This window comes from Phlebotomus papatasi, chromosome 2, assembly GCF_024763615.1.
Source record: "Phlebotomus papatasi isolate M1 chromosome 2, Ppap_2.1, whole genome shotgun sequence".
Taxonomy (NCBI): Eukaryota; Metazoa; Arthropoda; class Insecta; order Diptera; family Psychodidae; genus Phlebotomus; species Phlebotomus papatasi.
In genome coordinates, this window is record NC_077223.1 from 53,843,469 (window position 1) to 53,866,323 (window position 22,855).

Here is a 22,855-nt window from a genome sequence, read left to right on the forward strand (position 1 = left end):
ATTGCCATTCGCCCAAAAGCAGGCACACCTTTCTTTTGGTTAACGCAAAAAATTTATTCTCAGCATAATTTAATGTAAAACTGACTTGGTGAGTGTCATTGTTAAAGCCCCCAGGTTAATCCACTTTCTTCGCCTCAGCATCCTTTTCCCCCTCGGCTAAAACACTTGGTCCACCTTCGCTGTCCTTCTCATCACCAGCCTCTGCCCCTTTCTCGTCCTGACTACCCTCTTGGCTCTTCCACGGTGTGAAAAGTGGGTCGTCTTCTGCAGTAAGATGGAAAAAATATTCGGTGACTTCCTGAAGATTCACAGCTTAAACAAAATAAGTGTTAGTAGGATTGTTTTTACTTCAGAACTGGCTAATTCTCTCTTAGCTTAAAAGCTCATTAAGTTTAAATGACTTGTGATAACATGAACAAGTGCAACGAATCGAACAGAAAGCAAAATATTATTTCAAAGTTTTAGAAGAAATGTTAGTGATGTTATAAATCGTAACAACGAGAATATTTCTGATTGAAATACTTTAATTTTTGTTTGGTGTATTATTTTGCAAAAATATAAAACTACTAAAGGATGGGAGTTTATTTTAGTTAACCACACGGAGGTTCATTTATAATATATATATATATATAAAGCGGCACTAATTAAGGGGTTACGTAGATTAAGACTAAAAAAAAACATCTTTTCTCTAAACATTTTTCATTATAATAAAAATTTTATTTAATTCTAGTTCTTAGGCATATATAATTACAACATTAAAAGTATATTTTCTAAAATATTCATTAAAATAAAAAATCAGCCATTGATTTTTGGAGTTTTTTTTTGAAAAAAGACATACTTTTCGGTAGACAAGATTTCTCTGAATTGGCTTATTTGAAATCCAAAAAAAAAAACAAATATTTCCTGTTAGCTGATAAGTCAAACCAGTCACTAGTTTAGTTGATCACAATTTATTCTACATGGCGAAACTCATTTGGACAATAATTTGTCAAAAATATTAAGTAAATTTAAAATTGGTAAGTAAATATCATCATCATCATTTTCAATCACTTATCCCTATTGGAGTCGCGTAAATAATTAAACCGAAAGTCATAAATTTTAATGCACAATTTTTAATGGAAATTATAAAAAAAACAAGCAATTTTAGTGATTTTGTAAAAAGTAATGGATTTTTTGCCATTATTTTATTCGCATCAATCGCACAACGGAAACTAAACTACAATTGTTAATTAACTTACGTGGGAAAAATAGCCTAAGAGACGTACAAATGCACTTTGTCGCTGTTTTTTCGCTTTGCAGAAAGTTGTGCAAAGTTCGTGCTTAAAGTTAGGCATAAAAAGTTTAACATCATATTAGATATTTACTCTATACAATGGGTGTCAATAATGTGTTGCCTAATGCATGTTTGAGAAAACAAGTGAAAGAAATGATTGGAAATATACTTTTTCAAATTTTTCTTTTCGCAGATAAGTTCCCTGTAATCCATAGATATTATTAATCACCTTTTAATCCTTAAGAAACAAATTTTAAAATATGAACATTACATGTTCAGTATTTATAGTATCATATGGCCTCATCTTAATGGGTTAATATCAAACTCAAAGTTAAAATTTTCCAAAAATTTGTAATAAAATCACACTAATAAATTATTTGAACATCAAGCACTTTAAGTTTTACAAAGTTTCTGTGAAGAGCGTAGAGTAAGATGGGGTAATTTGGAATCATGTCTAATTTGGAACTTTGAGTTTTCCTGACATTCTTAGATGGCAAAAGGAAAAAAAAACAAGGAAGTACTCTCAAATGTAAAGTCTTTTCTTTGTGGTTCTCTTTTTCTCTTTGACCATCTGAGAAAATCTCAAAATTCCAAAAATAGACATAATTCCAAATTACCCCATCTTCCCTTAACAATGACAAACAAATGATGTTTAGAACGGGACATTTAGAAGTTGAAAGATTACCTCCATACGAAATCTTATTTTATTCTTCGGATTGTTTGTTGACAGCGCTTTTTTTACATTCTAATATTAAAATATAATATGAAAAAAAATAATAGAAAAATTCCCAAATTATTATAAAAGCGTACAATAATGGAGCAATTTTTAACAGAATACAAATTTGAACTTTGAGATTTTCTTACAGTTTCAGATGATTGAAAAGAAAAAAGGGGTGGCAAATGGCAAAGCGTCCCTGGCTTTGCGAAATGCTCGAACTTGTGACTTAGATGCTGTACCGCAAAAGTACTTTCGCATCATTTACATAAATCACTCAAATGATCCCCCAAAACAGTTTTAAAAGTAATAGAATTAATTTTCGCATAAAAATTAGTCATCGGTTGTGAACCGGTCCAATACCGGTTCAACACCGATTGAAACCGGTTCAGTTTTGTAGAAAATTCCAAGACCTTTCCAACGAGCCCAAACATGACCCCATTCGCTTAATAAATGCGCTCTCTAGTGTCTTTTTAACTTTTGATCTTGAAAAATCGTTATTAGGAATGATTTAACGATATTTTCGTATATGGACAAGATATCCGCCTGGGTAATCTCTAAAACATATCCAAAAATGAAGAAAATCGCACGACGTGTTTTCGAGCAATCCCTAAAAAACTTAGTTGTGGAGGGGAAGGGGATGGGTGGGGGAAAATGAGGAAAATGTTAACGATCCTTGGGTCGATTTATGGGGGGGGGGGTCTCCCGAAAGGTCCCAAGTCTCTATCTCTAACCGTTTGGCCTCTAGAGCTGGCGATAGCCGGATGGACAGACGGACAAACAGCATATCGACATTTCTCAGAAATCGTCTGAAACGTGAAGATTTGGTGACAAAAGTAGTCTCCGGGGGTGGAAGATGGAAATTTTGGGGGATGAAAAAATCGAGGGATTATATATACTGCTCTCTCCGTAGAGTTCGAGCAGTAAAAAGGATCACAAAAAAGTATAAACAGAGAGAAGTGAGTACCTTTGAATTGAAGTACCTTTGAAATGGGGCTTTTTTTCTCTTAATTCTAAAGGGAAGCTTTATATTATAACGATGTAATTTAGCTTAAGAATATTAAGTTAAAGCTCAAGTTTATTGAAATACCACAACAAATAGGATACAAGCCTCTTACAAATGTGTGGCAGGAAATAAAGAAAAAATGTGAAAAAGAAAAATTGTGGCAATATTAAATTCGAAAGAAGAAAATGAGAGACAAAAAGATTAGCGAAAACCCCAGTCTGGAAATGCCTTTGAATTCCCAAACGAGAGTCTTCAGTCTGACGGGAAGTGTGTAGTATAAAGGCACTCATTTAACAAAAACAGTGCCTACCATATCATAATGTTTTCCGCTCTAAGGCACAAATAATTCCGGAACCCTTGCCTAACCCACTTGTCAAGAAAGAAGGCAAGTATTTTGGGGTACTTAGTCGCGACGAGGCGAATAATAAAAACAAGGGTACGCATTTGAAAGAAGTATGGAAGGTCGTATTCAACAAATACGTCCCTTTGCGGACCAATGTTATCACGGGGTCCTAGAGTGCAGATATACCCTTATACAGTTATTGCGGCGCATCGTCTCACCGGTAGCATCCCGGTAGCATCGGAAGGTGTAGGAGTGGTTAGTTTTTCCACCCGCTTATCCTTCTTGGGGTCGTGTAATTAAACCGAAAGTCATAAATTTTAATTCATAATTTATTAATGGAAACAATTTCTCCGTGCAGGAAGAGGGGATATCATGAAAATTTTAACCCTCTAACGGTGTTTTCTTTAATATGCGAAAAAAAGTTCTAAAACAATGTTTTCTAGGATAATTATGATCCAATAAAGTCGAAAAAACCATCCATTCTTCATTATCTCTTTTAGTATAGGCGCTAGGTGAGAAAATATAAATTTTTTTTGAAACTCTTTTTGCTTCTAAAATTCACATTATTAGTTTTTTCAAATTTTTTAAATAAAATATGCAAAGTAGAATGACATATCTTTCAGTAAAAAATAAATTTATTTTAGTCAGATAACTTTAAATCGGTATTTTTATGGAAATTGGAAATGAGTTTTTTTGCACAAATATTTTTTGTTGCTTTTTCTCTGACCTGTCACACAAAACTGAGAATAGCAACAAAACGAAGAGTCAAAATGAGTTCAAACTTTCAAGAGATGTTTATAAGACTATTACCGAGCACACTAAAGCACTTTTAAATAAATAAAACCTTTATTGTCGCTGTAAATGTGATTTTTGTGAAGACCGCCTGGAGGCGGTCTTACCCGTTAGAGGGTTAATGATCTTTTGGAAATTATGAGGGTATGGCGACTTATTTGTGTTCAAGAGAAGTTGATTAGTGGACGTCCAGTGCTCTATTTTGAACAAGTTTTCATTCATGAGCTCAAAACCTGAATAGGGGTGTAAGGGATCGCCCTCCACGTATATCTGTCATCCCCATACAGATAATACGAACAGCCTTGCAATATCAGACGGCAATATGAGACGGCTTAACGTAATTGTAATCAAAATAATGATTAGACTAAATTTTTATATTTTATATTTACTTTTTTTTCCTGTTTTTCTAAATTTTAATTTTAATCTTAATCTTACAATTTAATCTTACTGAACTCAGTAGCGACAACACAAAATTACTTAAATTTTAAGTCGCTACTTATCTCTCGAGGTCCTGTATTTAAATTTTGCATAACGGTGTTTAGGGATTGTTGTTATGTTATATATATAAAAATTTATAACTATGTATCCTGTGAATGATTGGCATATACAACCTGTGAAGGAGTTTTCCACCGTTTTCACTCTGGAGGTTGGTCATCAATGCTAAGACGGCGGTGGCCGCATAAACGCAAAGCATATAATTACTTGAAAAGGACTCGAGTGTAAGCACAATAAAATTAAAAAAAAATTATAAATTCCTCTTAGTTTCCTATTAACTAAGCCGTTTTTCGGCTTAATCCGAGAGACGGTTTACGTTAAGCCGTCCCTCGACTTATATCGTAAGTATGTAAGTCGTATGCGATCTTAATGCTCTTAAAAAAGAACAATATGTTTTTTTTCCTAAAGTTATGGAGAACCGGGGTCAAATTAGACAGAGGTTTAGTTAGCCTTAAAGGAATATTGAGATAACAATTAATTAGTGAGAGTAAACTACTCCATATTCATTAAAATATTTAGCAGCTTGATTCAAAATTTTTTTTTCACATATTAAATACAAAGAAAAATTTCATTTGTTGACTAATTTTGCCCCAATCACTCTTATGTTTGAACTGCACTAGCAACAACTTTTCTTGAGTTGTTTTATATAGAAGTAGTTTGTCTTTAGATTAAGAAAAATGTACAGTATTTGCTCAAAGAAAAAGGAATAATAAAAAAATACACATGAAAATCGTAAAAGTGATGGAAAAATAATTTTAGATATTTTGAAACTAATAATTTTCACATCAAATAAAAAAGTTGATATTGAAATTTGGTAGTTGTTGTTAGTTCATATGGCTCACTCTATAATAACATATTCCATCATAAAATTTCTTCTGAGAACCTATCAATTTCACCAAAAGTAAACCTCCTAAAACTGAAAATCTAAGCAAAAACACCGCACTAAAAATTGTAAAGCATAATTTCTTATCATAAAACTGTGAGTGTTATTTTAGTTCAGTTGATTTTTCCATGTCAAATGAGGTCAAAATTTGTATTTTAATATTTCACTTTACGAACTGCTTTAGTGCTTTATCGTTTTCTAAACACTTTTATGGCTTCTCGAGTTGTGCACAACTTTAGATGAGTTTTTTTTTCTTGAGGAAAACCCCTCTCAGAAGAAAATGATCATGCGAGAGAATGGTCATAAAATTTTCCCCCCAAAAATCTATTAATACAATTTTGAGGCACTATTTCAAATCATCTACAGCAGCATTCTAATGCGAGATTTTAGAGATGGAATATAATGAATCGATGACCAAAAAAACAATTAAACATTAAACGTGGTATTTCAGTGAATAACAAAATTGATTCATCGAAATGAATCATTTCAAATATTTAATTGAATTTGCTACAAAATTTATTCTTCTTTTTTCCTTTCTCTAAAAGCCGCACTAAATCAAAAATAACATATACCACACTACAGCAAGAAATATGAAGGAATCTCAACAATGAGAATGGATTTAAATGGCTGGACAAATGGTTACTTGTTGATTGAAAAACTCTTTTGAAAACATTAGAAGGAAAAGAAATCACATGCGAGAAAAATAAACATGAAGCCAAAATTTATGAATATCTCTCTCCACACGCATCAGCAATAAATTAGCCTACCAAAAGAGCTCAAAGCGCGAATAAATCACTAATATTTCTGTGTTGATTTTTTTTTCTAAAACGGATAGCTGTGAAAGAAATTTCAAGCATTTTCTAATCCTAATATTCCTCACCATTATCCGATGACTTTGTTGATGGTGTTTCTTCTGAACTCTCAGTCTTCTCACTTGTTTTCGCTTGAACCCCGACACCCCCACTTCTGCCGTTTCTCTCCAGACTTGTTGCCGTCGGACGCAACTTCCGTGCCGGATTCATTTGGTTGCAGTAAGCACAGACAAAATTTGAGTATTCAAATTCTTCTTGCAGGGCCATACCTTGTGAAAGATAATTAAAAAAAAAGGAAAACAGGTAAGTGTCAAGAATCTTATATTTGTAAATAATAACAAACAGCCAATTCCCTTAATCAACAATTAAAAAATAAAACCGATAAACAAAACTTGTGAAACGTCTTACATCAAACCTTCGAAAAGCCAACACAGTCTGATTTGGTATATTTTTTGTCTCTATGAATGATAGGTACAAAAATAGACCAAAATTTTCTAATAATTTTCACTATAATAAAAAAATTATGTTTGAGTAGTAGTAGTTTCTTTTTCCAAAACGGTTTTGCTTAGGAAAAGTTGTAAGTAGGGGAGACCGGGGAGGATTGGTACAGGGGTAGTGTGGGACAAGGCGATTTTTTCATTATTTTTTTTTAATTAATCGGATTTAACCACTACTCAATCATAGGCAATTATTGAGATGTACCTTGACTAAAAGAATGGATATCCTCAGTTTTATTGTTTTAATTCTATGAACACTTTCTTAAAAATCGATAAAAATTGTATTTTTTTATTTCTCAGTTTTGCTTTTTGTATTTTATATCAGCGATATATAATCAAAACTTTTTTATCTCATTAGGTAGCAGTGTAATCTGGGAACAAATTTTTATAAAAGTTTCAAGAGATTATACGCTTTAGTTTTTTACATAAAGGTTTTAAATACCAAAACTACCCGCGTGAAGTTGATTTTCGACAAGATTGTAGGTGGTGTGCAATTGTTTATTGTCAAAATGAAGAATAATGCCCAGTTTCTACTGAAAATCTCCCTCTTGTGCAAACTTTACCAGTGGAGCAGATTTTTCTAACTACAGGGACAATTAAACCATCAATGTCTTGGGAATCAATAATTTCTTCTCAGAGGGGCTTCGATCTTAGCCCAATCTCGTTAAAAACTATTTTCTCGAAAATTTCTCGAACAATATCCTCTACAATTCTCAAAAGTTCTCGAGATAAGGCAAGGCGAGAGCTTATTCAGAGAAATAAGGGAAAAGCATGTACCATGCAGTTGTCATAAAATCAAACAGGAATCCGTCCATGAGTTCAAAACTAAGAGTTTCAAGAAAATCTACTCGCCTGAGGAATTTAATAATCATGATTGCAATATTTAGAATAAAAAAAAGAAAAGAAAAGTAGATGGAAAATAAGAAGAAAATACCATAAATAATTGATTGACAATAAATGACTCTACTGTACAAATAAAAATGATAATAATTTATAAGTGTAAATAAAAGATGAAACATTTTTATTTCTATCAGAAATATTTTTAATCTAGTATTTAAAATTAATTAACGTGCTCCAATAATGCAAATTATGCGAGAAAAAATGCGTCCCAAACATCCTCTTTTGCGTCCCATACTGCCCCAAATCGGGGAGGTTTGAGACAAAGCGTCAAGTTAAATGTTTTATCTTCTCCAAGAAAACTCAGCCGTTTTCAAAGTTCTATCGAGTATTTTTTATAAAGTAAATACCCATAAGTATCCTATATACCGCATAAAATTATGATACACTATCATGATTTTTTGTAATAGTGTCTCAAAGTCAAAACGTGAAAAAGTGTCCCAAACCTCCCCGGTCTCCCCTATAAAAAATAATTAAAATCAATTTTCAATATGACAATTAAAAATTCATAATTTTTTAACTTAAAAACTTTCTATAGGTATAGCAAATAGCTGGAGACTTCCAAAAAATATCCTAGATTCCTTCAAGCTTCTAATTTTCAATCATGTACAAACATAAGAAAACAATAACTTTAGGTAGTCAGGAAAACTTATTTTCTTTATGTATTATGTTATGTATTATATATTAAATTCATAGGTTAAAAACAACTTAAAAAATCATTTACGCTATTTTCTTTGAGAGAAATATTAAAGGATATAAAACTATTACAATTTTGAATTCAAGCAAATTTTATTTTCTTATTTAGAGTTTGAAACATAACTATAACCGACTAACTTTATTGGAATAATAAGCTAATATCTTGCCAAAATTAGTATTAATTAATTACCGATAAGAATTCAATTGCCGGTTGATTGTTGATTCACTAATGGCCCCAACAGTTTCAATCTATAATGACTATTTCAATTTCAAGCGAATGAAAACTGACCGGAAAAACACATTCTTTGACTGATAGCGTTATCCAGGAACTAGTGCAACGGATTGTCACTGTAGGGTGCAAGAAAGATTTTTAAACAATTAATATTGCTTTTTAGCCAAAACCTCATTTGGGATAAGGTTTTTGAGAATAAAATCTCATAAACAGTGGATGAAAAAAAAAATATCCGAAGAACGTATATACAGAGTTTTAATAATCTCTCTGTTTACTCAGCAATGCACCCAATAACGCCAGAATTTTGAAAAATATCCAAACTGGGCACCCGAGAAATATTCGAGAAACTTAAGTAAATCAAATGTTGTAAGGAACCCTCTATGAAATCGAATGAGTGACCCTGATCTCTTACCTATTTTAGCCCTTTAAGGACGATTGAGTCACCCGTGATCCATAGAGAAAATAATTGTTCTTGAATATAAAGTTATTTCTTTCTAATGTTTGTACGTAATTCGTTAAGTAGAAGATCACAAGAATCTAGAATATTTTTTTGGAAATCTCCAACTATCAAAAATGACAAATTTTCAAATTATATACCGCATTGATGAATGATTTATTTATTTTTTAATTTATTCCCAATGTTTTTTATAAGCAAAACCCTTTTGCGACTAGAAACTGCAACTCATACATAATATATTTCATTAGAGGAAAAATTATCGTTCATCTGTAGGGGGAGAGAGGAGTAATTTGAGCTGTCGGGCTACATTGTTATACGATTTTTTCGCATAGTTTTAAAGAAAGCTGGGTTTGAACATGTTGTAATTTTTATAGGACTATATCTCCGATTGAGTTCACTTAATGGGTCAAGTGGTAGAGTTCTTGTTGGAATCCCCATTAGGTCACTAAGAATTATTCAGGCGTTAAACGTTTGGATTGCATCCAGTATACTTTCTGCGCTTTATTCCACGGAGCATAAGACTGACAACCTCGCTCATACCGTATAAAAAGAAATAATAAATGCATGTCAATAGTAAATCCTTGCAGGAAGGTCTAGTTCCTCTAGCTCTATTAAATGCTATGTCAGTATTATTATTATTATTATTTAGATAGAGAAAACAATTCTGGATCTAAATAAAATAATTGTAAGGACCAGCTGCATTAGAAATAGGTAAAAAATAATATATCAATGTAGCTAAATAGCTCAAAGTAGCCCCACTATGCCCTATTGTAAGAAAAAGGTGTAGAGCGTACGGCCCATTCGACAGTTGTTAACCCAGTCGACAGCCAAACCCACCAATCCTAATAATTCATTCCTATGACACACCCAACACATCATCCCTAGGTGGGTGCTGAAGGTTATTATATGGTACTCTTGTTGCTTATGGCAATTCAATTCAATTCAATTCAATATATTTCTCCTCAATTAATGCCTGGTTACGGCTACTGCCGACTTACCACTGGCAATTACCACTACTACTTGAGTGAGTAAGCATTAGTCGCCGTTGACAGTTCACTTCGAGGAAGTTGAAAAATGGGTGACACCTTCAGTTCCCCAGTTTTCTTCTAAGTCTGTAATTTTATTTAGGTGAGCCCCATCAGGGCTTACAAATGTCTTATAAAATCTCAGCTTTTGTGGTCCGAGGTGAAATGTGACCTCGTCAGATCAGTCATCAATTTTGAATTTTACACGTTTTAACACTCATAGATCACGAATATCATATACGCCAAAATCAATTTTTCGTGGACGTCTCGTTCAGTCCCATCAGGTGGCTAGAAGTAGGTGATCTCAGATCCACCCTCCCCGCCTTTCCATCATTTTGAAACACAACAAATTTTAAATTTTCAATGACACGAGCCCTATGGCATCGATCGATCTCAAATTTTAGTATGTTATAGCTGGGCCTAAAAGCTTTCGATAAAAGAAAAACTTAAACCCTCTCGAAACCTCTGACCCGAACTAGAAGCGATCGAAAGTTTAATTTTAAAATAGAAATATCTCCGTTTCTAATTGTCAGAATTAAAAAAAAAAGAAATCTTTTGCGATTTGGAAAGCTCTAGTGAAATCTACAACCCTCTGAAAATCCCAACCCTGTATGATTTAATTGAAAATTCAATTAATCGAAAAATCGATTTTCAAAAATTTGATGTCAAAAATATTTCGAAAACCAGACGATGCTTTTTCTTTAACTTTCAGTAAGTTGTAGCCGTTGTTGCTAAGGTCTTTTTAAGCTCTTTCTGAGACCTTTCTAAAAGTGGATCGCATGCGCCCTAACTCCACTCTACTGTACCGTAACCTGTTTATTAGGTGATTTTAATTTTTTTTTCTTTTGTTAGTCTTCTGTACTCAAACTATTTAGAATAAAAAAAATGACCAGTTATATGCCGAGATAAGCTTCTGATAGCTGACATTCTTTCAGGATACCTTGGAGTGCTTGCAATTGTACCGTACGTACGATTCTACAAAGCTGGATCAGCTTAAATTTGTTTTTTTCTTCTTTGTTCTAATTTTTTAATTTTGTATTTTCTTTTCTTTTTTTATCTTTCTTTTTCAAATCATGTAAGAAGGGCGGGGACCCTATTGGTATTGATTATTATTAGTATTATTAATTATTATTATTAATAAAATGAGTGCTATTGAGAAAAGTTCTCTTGAAAGTACAAAGAAGTTATAATTGATTTAAGATAGGGTTAGCGTCCACCGCCGTCTTAGCGTTGGTGACCAACCTCCAGAGCCAAACGGTGGAAATGTTCCTTCGCAGGTTGTATATGCCGTCTGAGCCAACCAAAAGCCCGGAAGAATAGACTGTACAATATTGAAAGTAAATACAAAGCAAAAAGAAAAAAAAAAGCAAAAGACAAGTAGTCAAGACGACAGGAAGGATCGAATGAGCCGCTACTTCTTCTCTCTCGGTAGCTCATTCCAGAGAATCACCCCCATGACAAAGAGTGAGCAATGAAGAATACCGGCTCCCCGACCTGGGGACGCTGCACCTCAGCCAGATAGCCAGGTAGACCGCATTGAAGCACGCGACATAAAAAATCGACTGCTCGTGGTTTATTTAAATAAATAATAATACCTGAAAATTCGTTTTTGAGTTGAATTTCAGGGGTAAAAAAAAATCGCGTCAAGCTAATTTTATCCGTTTCGGCCACCGAAAACACATTGCGCAACACGATTTTTTATCCCCAAATTTCAACTCGAAATCGAATTTTCACCCATACGACACCCAGAGTTGAACGTATTTCGAGGTCATCGTAAAGAATCTCAACGACCATAAGCTTATCTGGGCTTATCACTGGTTCTTAAATTTTCATCTTGATAGCAGTAAGTGTTATTATGCCAATGAAATGTATTTGAAGGTGAAAGCATTGAGTTAGGGAAAGTCGATCGAACGTTGATATCTCAAACAGTTCATTCTCCATACTGGCAACAGATAAAAAACCAAAGAAAATGCAAGACAATTTTTTTTTAAACAAAACGTCAGAATAGCAATATTCTGTCAAAATATAATTCATTAGAAATTTCCTCTCTCTTGAAGTACAAACATAAAAGAGTCGTAAACACTTTTTATTGCAATTAGAAGAAAATAACAAGCTTCTTTGTAAATTCTTTTATCGTTGCAATAAATCATGATTTATACAAAAATTCTTAATTTGAAATGTTTGAAATAGCATTTTACAAATGAATTGAGAATACTGCTATAAATCTTTGGATACAATTAGAATGATTATAATTTGTCATAAATGCGCCAAATGGTTACTAAAATCTATTAATTGAACAATTTATAATTTTTACGAAAATAATAAAAGAAGAAAAAACAAATAGTTAATAGAATTGTAAGCAAATATTGAAGTTAAATTATAGTAATGATCTTGCTAATAAACTAATAAAATAAGAAATAGTATAATTGTTTACTTGACTTGAAATTTAATTATCTAAATTAAAATTGTAAAAAATCACATTGAACATTAACTGTTTTATTGTTCTTTTTTATAAACATTATTCTTTTTTTACTATTGATAGTCATTAGAAAGGTCTTACGTATTATAAATAAAACGAAACAGGAATAAAATTAACCGTTTATCACGATATGATATTCTATGTTTTTTTTGTAAAACAAAAATTAAATAGTTTCTTTTAATGTTAAAAAATATCTATGCTTACGGTTAAGACCAACTTTGATTATAAAACAATATTTACATTTTTAAAGGATTTAATTGGTTTTATCAACCTTTTTGTATACTAAGCACTTTGACATTTCATTAAAAAAAATAAAATTAAAAAATTAACTTACCATTGTGCCTAAAGCAGAACTTGCAAATCATTGCGTAGCGCATCGAAGGTCCATCCCCGACCAAGTAGTCCACCATGCGTTCAACAACTCCCCGCTTCTGCCAATCGATCAGTGGGAAGGTCAGAGGACGCGTAGGAACTGGCGTCTGAGGACCTGTTCTTGATACAGGCGTCGCTGTAGCTGGAGTCCTCACCGGCCGAAGAGGCGTAGTAGACAAATTGGCAGCCGGATTGCCTAACTGAGGCCGATAAGGACTGACGTAGTTCACATTGCGGACCTGTGGCGTTTCCTGCTGCCTCAGCACCCACCTACTATCTGGCGTGGCGGGAGAAGCGCTTGGAGTAGTGGCAGGACTCTTTTTACTTTTCAGTGGAATGCTCTTGTCACTGAATCTCTCCAAGATTTGAAGAGCGACCTGTAAAAAGAAATATACACAAATCATTTTATGATTGAACATGGATCATAATTCTCTCTCAAAGAAAAAAAAATTAAAACAAATAAATATTGAATAAACCAACAAAAAAGTAACAAGTGAAAAGAAATGAATAAAACAGAAAGATGTTCATAAAATAAACTAATTAGTGAGGTAATAAAAAAAACGCAAGAGAAAGGGGGATGTCTTTTGAGTAAATAATAAAATTAGCAAACCATTGCACCGTGATTTCTGACTCACTTTGTAGGGTTCATTGTTCATTACATTCTCAAGTGTCTCTCTCTTTTTGTCACGCAATGAAAAGAGTTCGTTGGACTTCTTGTTGAGTTGCCTATCAAAGTAAAAATTAAGGATCCATCTCACAGCGAAGATTCTGCAAAAAAAAAACAAGGAAATCCATTTCAAATTTTAAATATAAATCTCTCAATAAAAAAAAATGAAACACAATAAAAAACTTACAGAACGGGAAAACAGAGGAGAGGCCAACTGTATAAAATCCTCTCAGTCCATGTTGGAGGGAAAAAAAAGAAGTAAAATACGCCGAAACAGATGATAAATACACCCAATGAGCCTACAATAAAATTTCCCACAAATCTCTTCTGTCGCTTCTGCGTCTCCACGGAATAACTCTCAATTTCGCAAATTTTCTTCTCAAGTTTCTCCAACACTTGAAAGGACGATTCCTTTTTCTGCAATAAGAAAATGCAATAAAAATCAAATTGCAAGAAAGAAATGAAAGATTTTCTAATCAACAAAAATAGTTTGAGATTTTGTAGCTTTTTATACAAAAAAAATGCAAAATATCGCATACAAAATTCAGTTTCCACAAAAAAAAGAATTGATAAAATATTCTTTTGAAAAGTAGTTAGAGAGTTTCTGATATAAGCGACAATTTAATACAAGTACGATTTAATTTATATATAATATATATTTTTAGTGATTTTTTGTAAAATTTTATTCATTATATAATTCCTTGCTTAAACCATCTTAAGATATATGACATATTTGTAAATACCTTAAAATCCCAAAAATATAAGGAAATTTCAAAAAATCGGCATCTAATGCTTCGAATTTAAGTGATTTCGAACAAAGAATGTGTAAAAATATTGTAATGTTGAGTTCTGTTTTTTAAAGAATTTATTTTACAGGAGATATTTTACATTTTTTTTTATTTACAGATTATTTTACAGGAGAAGATTTCCCCATCACCCTTTTCTACCCCCAACCTCAGCAAATACATACTCCTCCCAGGAGACCATGCTGAGACTCATCTCTTTCCATCTGCAAAGCTCCTCAAAACATGTTCATGTAATATAAATTGATCATGAATCGTGAAAATAATAACAATGACATGTACGACCAGTTATTCGGGATTTTTTGCCGTCTTGCCCATTGAGGTCGGTTGTGAAGTCGGCGGCAGCCGCAGATGGTTTAACAGGAAATAAATCTATCTATCTATCTATATCACTCTATCTATCTATATCAATTTTAATCTATTTTCCAAAATTACATGCTGAGTATTTTCAGCAAATTTTGGACCCGCTCGCTGAGCAAGAATCTGTTCTGTTTTAGGATTTTTCAAATATGTTTTGGTCAAAAATTTTTGGTGGTCATTAATACAGTTTTTTTATTGCTTTTAAAACATCCACTTTCCAAAAAGCCTTTGGCTCGGAAGTGGTTTTTTTCCTGTTTCATTTTTGTGCTCGTATAAACGCTAACACGACGATAGCCGCCTGGGAAAGGGGGGGAGCTAAAACTAAAAGACAAATGGAGATGAAAATAGAAGGAGGTGGGGCTACTTTGAGCTGTGGGGTTACATTGTTATAGGATTTTTTTTACATATTTTTAATAGAAACTGGGTTTTAACATGTTGTAATTTGGATGGACAAAATAATTGTGGATCTAAATAAAATAATTATGAGGATCAGCTTCATTTAGAAATAAGCGAAAATGTCGTATAACAATTTAGCCCCACAGCTCAAAGTAGCCTTACCTCCCCCTACACGGAAAAATGAAAAAAAAACTGAAAATCTTTTATCAAAAATTACCACTCCGTTTAAAATTTAAAATATATCTGCACTTGTAAGTGATGTTTACCCGATGCACTTGCCTTACGGTCTCTACATACCGATAAAATTTATGTCCATACTGAAGAGTTTTTCCTACAAAAATATAGAAAACTTACATAAATTTCTCTTAAGAGAAATATCCAATTGGCATTAATTTTGATAAGAAATTTTTAGCTGAGATTCTTTACGATCTCACCTTTTTGTGGTACTAGGTGAAATCCGACATCATCAAATCGGACCCAAATTTTGGATTTACACGTTTTGACCCTCATAGATCAGGAATATTATATGCGCTAAAAATCGATTTTCGTGAACGGTCCGTACCGTCTGTCCGTAGGGTTCGTTGTATAAGAACTTCTGGACAGAGAACAGCTAGAAGTAGGTGATGTCATATCCACACCGCCCACTCCTTCCCCTTCCGCTATTTTGGTTTTTTGGTTTTCTCAATACGTCAGCCATTATGGCATCGATCGATCTCAAATTTTATTATGTTATAGCCGGGCCTAATGGCCTCTACACACTAGAGCCATTTATGTCCATATTGAAGAGTTTTTCCTACACAAGCGTAGGCAATTTGCTTCAATATGGACATAAATTTAACTAGTGTGTAGAAGCCATAAGACCTCTCAAAAATTGAATTTTCAAATGATACATATCTCCGATTTTTAATGTCAAAATTTGAGAAAAATAGCATTTTGGAAAGCTCTCGTAGAGTGTACTACAGTAGACTCTCTCTCAATTGCGCATATGGGGCAAAATGTCATCCGAATTATCGATAGATTTGGGCGTCAAAGCCTTTGTAAGTTCCACAAAAAGCGTTCAATTGCAAAGAATCACGATAAAGTGGAAAGAACTAAAGCGAATTTGAGCAAATTTGCTTCATAACTAAACGTGAAAATTGCCAATAAAATTTTGTGCCCGATTGAAAAAGAGCCGATTGAGTGAGAGTCTACTGTAACAACCCTTCTGACACCCGACTTCATCCGATTTCGAAGGTCCGATTAATAGAAAAATCAATTTTCGAAATTCCGATGTCAAATTATTTCGGAAAACTAGACGATACTTTTCTTTAATTTTAGTATGTGTAGCTGAGGTCGAGAAATTTCCAGCGGTGGATCGCACTCCTTCAATGTTGCCTCACTTGACCTATGATCAAAAATGTCTTGACCGGACTGACTCTTTGGTGTTTATGAACGGATTTCGATGAAATTCTAGTATATGTATCTGAGATCGAGATCTTTCTAACGATGGGTCCCATCCGTCCCTACTCCAACCAACTGTATCTCGACACTTACTATATCCATGTGATCCGGACTCTATCTCAAATGTTTATTAAACAATTTCAAGGTTTTTTTTCCTTTGTTGGCCTTTCGCCCTCAGTCTATTTAAAATAGGAAATGCCCAGTAGTAATAAGCCCAGATAAGCTTATGGTAGCTGAAATTCTTTACAGGTGACCTTGAAATGCGTGCAACTCGAGACGCTAGCAACTCGGAATGCATAAAAATTCGATTGTGCGTTGAATTTTGGGGCTAAAGAAAATTTCGCTGCTGGAATATTTTCTTCGACATAGAGGAGAATGGTCTTCAGCAAAATTGTTGAGCACTCAATTTTTAACAAGAATATGTTAATAAAAATTTTTAAGTGTTTAAAAAATAGAGTAATTCTTTAGTGATATGTTGCTTCAGGTTCTCCTTACTTATTTCGTAATCACACCGCCTGATACATGCTTTAACTTTTGCGTATTGGGAGGTAAATTGTAATATCATTTTAGAAATACCAGAAAATACTTACCCTTTAAGTTTTAAGTATTATGCCCAACGCACAATAATTTTTGTTTGTATACATGTTTTTAAAATTCTCTATGAGAGTGAGCGAGATGACTAGATTTATATCTCACCCACTGTTACTGAAATATCAAAAACATTTTTACAAAATAAAATTTATTGTGTATTGAGTATTATAGAGTTTGTGTACAATAAAAACTATTCGAAAGAAATCTCCTAAACACGTATGCAAGCTTTCTAGATGCATAATACTCAACGCATAAAAGCTTTTGATGAATTAAAAATACCAGCTTGTTAAAAAAAAATAAAGAGAATAGCTTTTGGTTGAATGAGACCTAGATCTAGTCATCTCGTTCAACCTCATAGGATATTCTAAAAACATATTTATTTACATAACACAAGTTATTGTGCGTTGGCATTATGCCCAATGCACAATAACTTTTGTTTGTAAACATGTTTTTAAAATTTCCTATGTGAGTGAGCGAGATAATTAGATCAAGATTTCATTCACTCTCATTGAAATGTCAAAAACATGTTTACAAAACAAAAGTTATTGTGCGCTGGACATTATACTATTTCGCGCGGCTGTTTTTCCGGTGCTGAAAATATGCATAATCCCTCTACTCCTTACCCTCTCTACCCTAAACGCAAAAACGCAAAAACCAGGAGCATATTATACTTTAATAATTCAACTATTTTTTACTTTCTGCTGATCATTGAGTTAAGATTTTGAACGTCATTATGGATTATTTTAATGACATCATTTAAATTTTCTGTCTCTTACTTCAAATTTTATTTTGTAAATAAATTATACAAATTATATGATAATTATTACATCATTTTAGGAATTAGAACTCATTAGAATTAAATAAGAAACAGCATAAAGTATATTCTTTTTTTTTAATTTAGACTTTTTAAAGTTATTTAAATATCTTTTACGTAAATGTTATTTTTAATTAGGGTAATTGACGTGTAATGGTGTAATAGTGAGAATAGTTAAAAAAAAAACGCTTTCGCATTACATTTTCTTGTTATGACCAGCGCACAATAACTTTTGTTTTGTAAACATGTTATTGAATTTTCAATGAGAGTGAATGAAACCTACATCTAGTCACCTCGCTTACTCTCATAGGAAATTTTGAAAACATATTTACAAACAAAATTTATTGTGCGTTGAACATTATCCCCTTTTCTAAAAAAAAAACAATACAAGGAAAACTCCGGATTACCACAAAAGTTAATCCGTTTATGATTGTATTAGTCATAAACCCTATTTCAAATCCTCCAGTGTTAAGGATTATAATTTATAGGTCAGAAGCCTTCCACTGAGAACAATATTACTCCTTTCTTAGCTTCACAAACCTACATTTTCCAATCAAAATCACACAGAAAGACAACGATAAAACCCACAGAAAGTGCAAAACACGATCGCTAATTTATGGGCGAGCTAAAAATAGTCAAAAGTTAATTTCTTGATCGTCATTAGCAATGCTGAGTATTCTATTTGCCACTTTCTCCTTCCACATTGTTGCCCATGGCACTTTGTGCGTCTCATCTACTTCATCCAGAAATCTCATCTTTTTCTTCAGTGCGCTTCTTGATTCAATTTCCAACTTGACTTCATCTTGATCTTCTTTTGGTACTCTGATAAAGAGTAACTCCCCTAGACTTTCTCATCCACTGCACAATCGATCGGCAATTGTACATCGACTGTGGGAATTTTATCTGTCTAACTGAGTCCCTCGGACACTGACTGATAACAGATAATAAAGGAATGTGTAGGAAAAGACTATGATTGTTTAGCCTTGAACTTCCAGCATTGTCCAGGTGGAAGTTCTACCAAAAGCCTTCACTTCGGGTATGGCTATATTTCGTGCAGACTTCCCGTCCGGGAATTACTTTATTTCACCTTTCGGATTTATTTTGCCCCCAAGGACAGAAAACTACCGGAAAATCTCAAGAAAATCACAAGAAATAGCACAAAAAGCCGCCAAATCATGTCTATTTATAAATCCACTTGTTGGCTTGCTTTTTCATTTTCTGGACATGCTCCTCTCACAAAAATATACAACAAAATGCGCTCGTTATATATCATAAGATTGTAACATCATAGGACACGTAATAAAAATAAATTTACACAAAAAATATCAAAAAAAATATATTGTCATCTAGGAAAACATAAAGCAAAAAACTTACACGAAATTTTGATATTATTATCCCCATTGTTGTGCAACCCAGACGACAGTAAATTCAATTGGGAAAGGATGTATGAACACTCTTCTTCTTCTTCTTCTTCTTTTTAATTTTTTAGGCCGGACGTTCTGTCAACATCCACACAGCCTGAAGTTTGCGTCTTTCACTTTTCACTTCACTTCTGGTTTAAATTTGTGTTTTATATTTTTTTTTTTTTAACGGTCATTTTATTTATAACTTTTTTTTTTTATCTATTTTTATTTATTTATTTATTTATTTATTTTTTTTTTTTTTTTTATAGTATACTATTTTAAATATCTTTCTTCACTGTTTTTAAGAATTTTGTTATTTCACTGATATTTTTAACTGAAGTATTTTTGCAAATTGTTTTATAGTTTTGTATTTTAGAAAACTCGTACTTAATTCTTTCTGTATGATGCTCCCTGCACTTAATTATTATATGTTCCGCATCTTCTGGTTCATTACATTTCTCGCAATTTTCATTTTCAATACGTTTCATTAATTTCAAGAACTTTTTACTATATGTATGGTTACTCCTAATGCGGTTAAATACTTTAATTTTTCCTGCACTTAACTTTTGTCCCTTGAACCATGGCTTTTTATTTGGAACTTCCCCAACAATTTCCCTGTAAAACTTTCCTTTTTCATTAGTTATTTCCTTGAATTTTTGGCACCACTTTTTATAAATTCTTTTCTCAGTTATCTTGATATTCTCTTCTTTTGGAATTGTTACTTTAATCTTTTCAGCATCTGTCGTTGTCCCGCGTCTGGCAGCTGCATCCGCTTTTTCATTTCCTATGATACCTGTGTGACCAGGTATCCATTGAATTGTGATTTGTTTGTCCGGATGGTTATCTACTAATTTGTGAATCAGAGTATCATAGTATTTTGTATTATTTTTATTCTGAAGTGATAATGCCGCACTTTGAGAATCAGTAAATATCACTATTTTTTCTTTTCCCATGGATATTGCAAATTTAATAGCCAGGAAGATGGCTATCGTCTCCACCGTACAAATGGAGATTTCCTCCTCAATTTTCTTGCTGATTTCTTCTCCTGTATCTTGCATTATGATGCCTATACCTCTGTTTTCCCCATCATCAGATCCATCTGTATATATAACAAAGTGATCCGCAAATTTTTTAATTGTTTCTAGGCTTATGGTTTTGAGAATCACATTTGAAGTTTGTACTTTTTTCATCTTTTCCAATCCTTTGATATTGTCATATATGTGCAGGTTCTTAGGTGGGTTAGTGGGGTATTTGACCACTGCTGTTTCCAGGATATTTTTGTTGTGCTCAGCAATCTGCTTAAAATTTGGAATTTTTAATAGGCTATCCTTTTCTTCCCTGCTATTCCCTGCTAGTTTCCCAATAAGGAATTTGGCAACTGTTCTTTCTAAATCATATTCCACTGGATACTCTGCGGCTTCTGCTAACATTGTAGTAATAGGGGTTGACTTAGTATATCCCAATATTATTCTTAAGGCTTCGTTTTTGATTGTCTGCAGTATATGGTATTGGTTTGAACTATTGTTATTATAGAAGGCTATTGCACCGTACACTATTCTTTGTTTTATAATTGACTTGTAAATGTTTAGTAAAATGTAGGGATCAACTCCAGCTCTTTTACTACTAAAATATTTCAGTATGTTTAAATATTGTGGGATGTTTTCTTTCACAGTTTTTATATGTATTTTAAAGTTTAATCTATTATCAATTGTTAAGCCTAAAATTTTAGCGCTTTTTACTTCTTTAATTTTATTGTTATCTAATTTTAGTATGTTTAAATTATTTCTTACGTTTTTGTTAAAAATTATATGTTTACACTTTTCGTTATTTAGCTTTAAGTTTAGGGTATGTAATATATTTTTTAGTTGGTTTAAATAGTTATTTGCTTTTTCATACGCTTTTTCCAATGTATTTCCGCTAACCACTAGAGTGACATCATCCGCATACTGCAATACTCTGCATTCTTCATTGTTGAGATCATGTATTTCTGTTGTGTAGATGTTGAACAACGTTGGGCTAAGCTTGCATCCCTGTGGAACTCCTTCACTGGTCATTATGCTAATTTGTTCTTTTTCCGTTGACATTATCAATTCCCTATTGATTAGTAATTGATGTATCCAATTTGAGATTTCTTGACTTATTTCGTGTTGTTCCATAATTTCTATCAGCGTCTCTATCTTTACATGATCAAAGGCTTTCGATATGTCTGTGATTATAGCAATCGTCACCCTTCCTTCTGCTTTGTCTTCCTGAACCTTTGATAATAGACTTGCTATATAATCCATGGTACCTTTTCCCTTTCGGAAACCGTAACAATTTTCTGATAAAACCTCTTTTAGTTCTAATTCTTCTTCCAGATTTTTTTTTACAAATGTGTTTACTAATTTTCCCATGACGTCTAGCAAAGCGATAGGTCTGTAACTGCTGATTTCCATTTTGTCTTTTCCAGGTTTTATTACGGGAATTATTTGTATTTTTTTCCATGATTCAGGGACCTCTTGATTTTTCCAAAGTTTATTAATGTGTTGTGTTATTAAAGGATAATGGTTTTCTGGTATCATTTTTAAAATTTTATTCGATATTTTATTTACTCCGGGAGCTGTATTTTTATTATTTTTGATGACTTCCGTGACTTCATTTTCTGAGCATAGTTTACTAACATTATCTATTTTTTTTATGTTTATTTCTTTAAATTCTTCACTTTTGAAATTTTTTGAAAGAAATTCTTCCGCGTTTTCTTTTTTTTCGAATAACTTAGATTTCTGTTTATGTTTTGAAAAATTTAATTTGTTTATATTATTCCAGATATCCTTTGAACTCATATCACTATTTATAGATTTTAAGAATTCTATTTTAGATTGCTTCTTCGCTTTTTTTATTTCTATTTTTAACCTACTTTCTGCTTTCCGCCTCTCTATTTCCGATTCTAATGTCTTAAGTTTATGTTTAAGTTTTTGCTTTTCATTTTTTATTAACCAAAGTCTTTTAATCTTATCGTTCCACCAGTGTTTAGGTACGTATTTATTGTTTTTAGGGATTATAATTGAATTGTTTTTAATGCATTTTTCTAAGTTTTCCTCGTAATGTTCATAGTCATATATTTCGCGAATGTTAAGCTCTTCAATATCTTTTTTTAAATTTTTTTTATTGATTATTATGTTATTTGTTGGTGGTCTTTTCTCATTGTTATCAATCTGAATTGGCAAGTGATCTGAGCCTAGTGGCTCTTGTAGTACTCTCCAATCAAATTTACCGCTTAGATTACTTGAAACAATCGTTATATCTATTGCACTTATTCTACATGAGTTTGGCACTTGATACGTATAATCACCCGTATTGAGACATATAAAGCTTGAATTTATTATTAAATCAGATATTATATAACCTCTAGAATCATTTTTACTACC

General features: G+C 32.6%; 2 protein-coding genes across 2 annotated transcripts in view; both read right to left on the reverse strand.

Moving 5' to 3' along the window:
• The window catches only part of LOC129801718 (rhodanese domain-containing protein CG4456), an 887,636-nt gene that overhangs the window by 280,962 nt on the left and 583,819 nt on the right, over nucleotides 1-22,855 (reverse strand). The window lies entirely within an intron of this gene.
• LOC129801706 (endoplasmic reticulum junction formation protein lunapark-B) lies at nucleotides 30-19,499 on the reverse strand. Its single transcript, XM_055846988.1, has 6 exons — nucleotides 19,420-19,499; nucleotides 13,829-14,058; nucleotides 13,610-13,742; nucleotides 12,937-13,351; nucleotides 6,388-6,588; nucleotides 30-264 (listed from the first exon to the last, which is right to left on the reverse strand). Exons 1-6 carry the CDS (start codon nucleotides 19,444-19,446, stop codon nucleotides 116-118), a joined length of 1,155 nt encoding a protein of 384 aa, XP_055702963.1. The 5' UTR covers nucleotides 19,447-19,499; the 3' UTR covers nucleotides 30-115.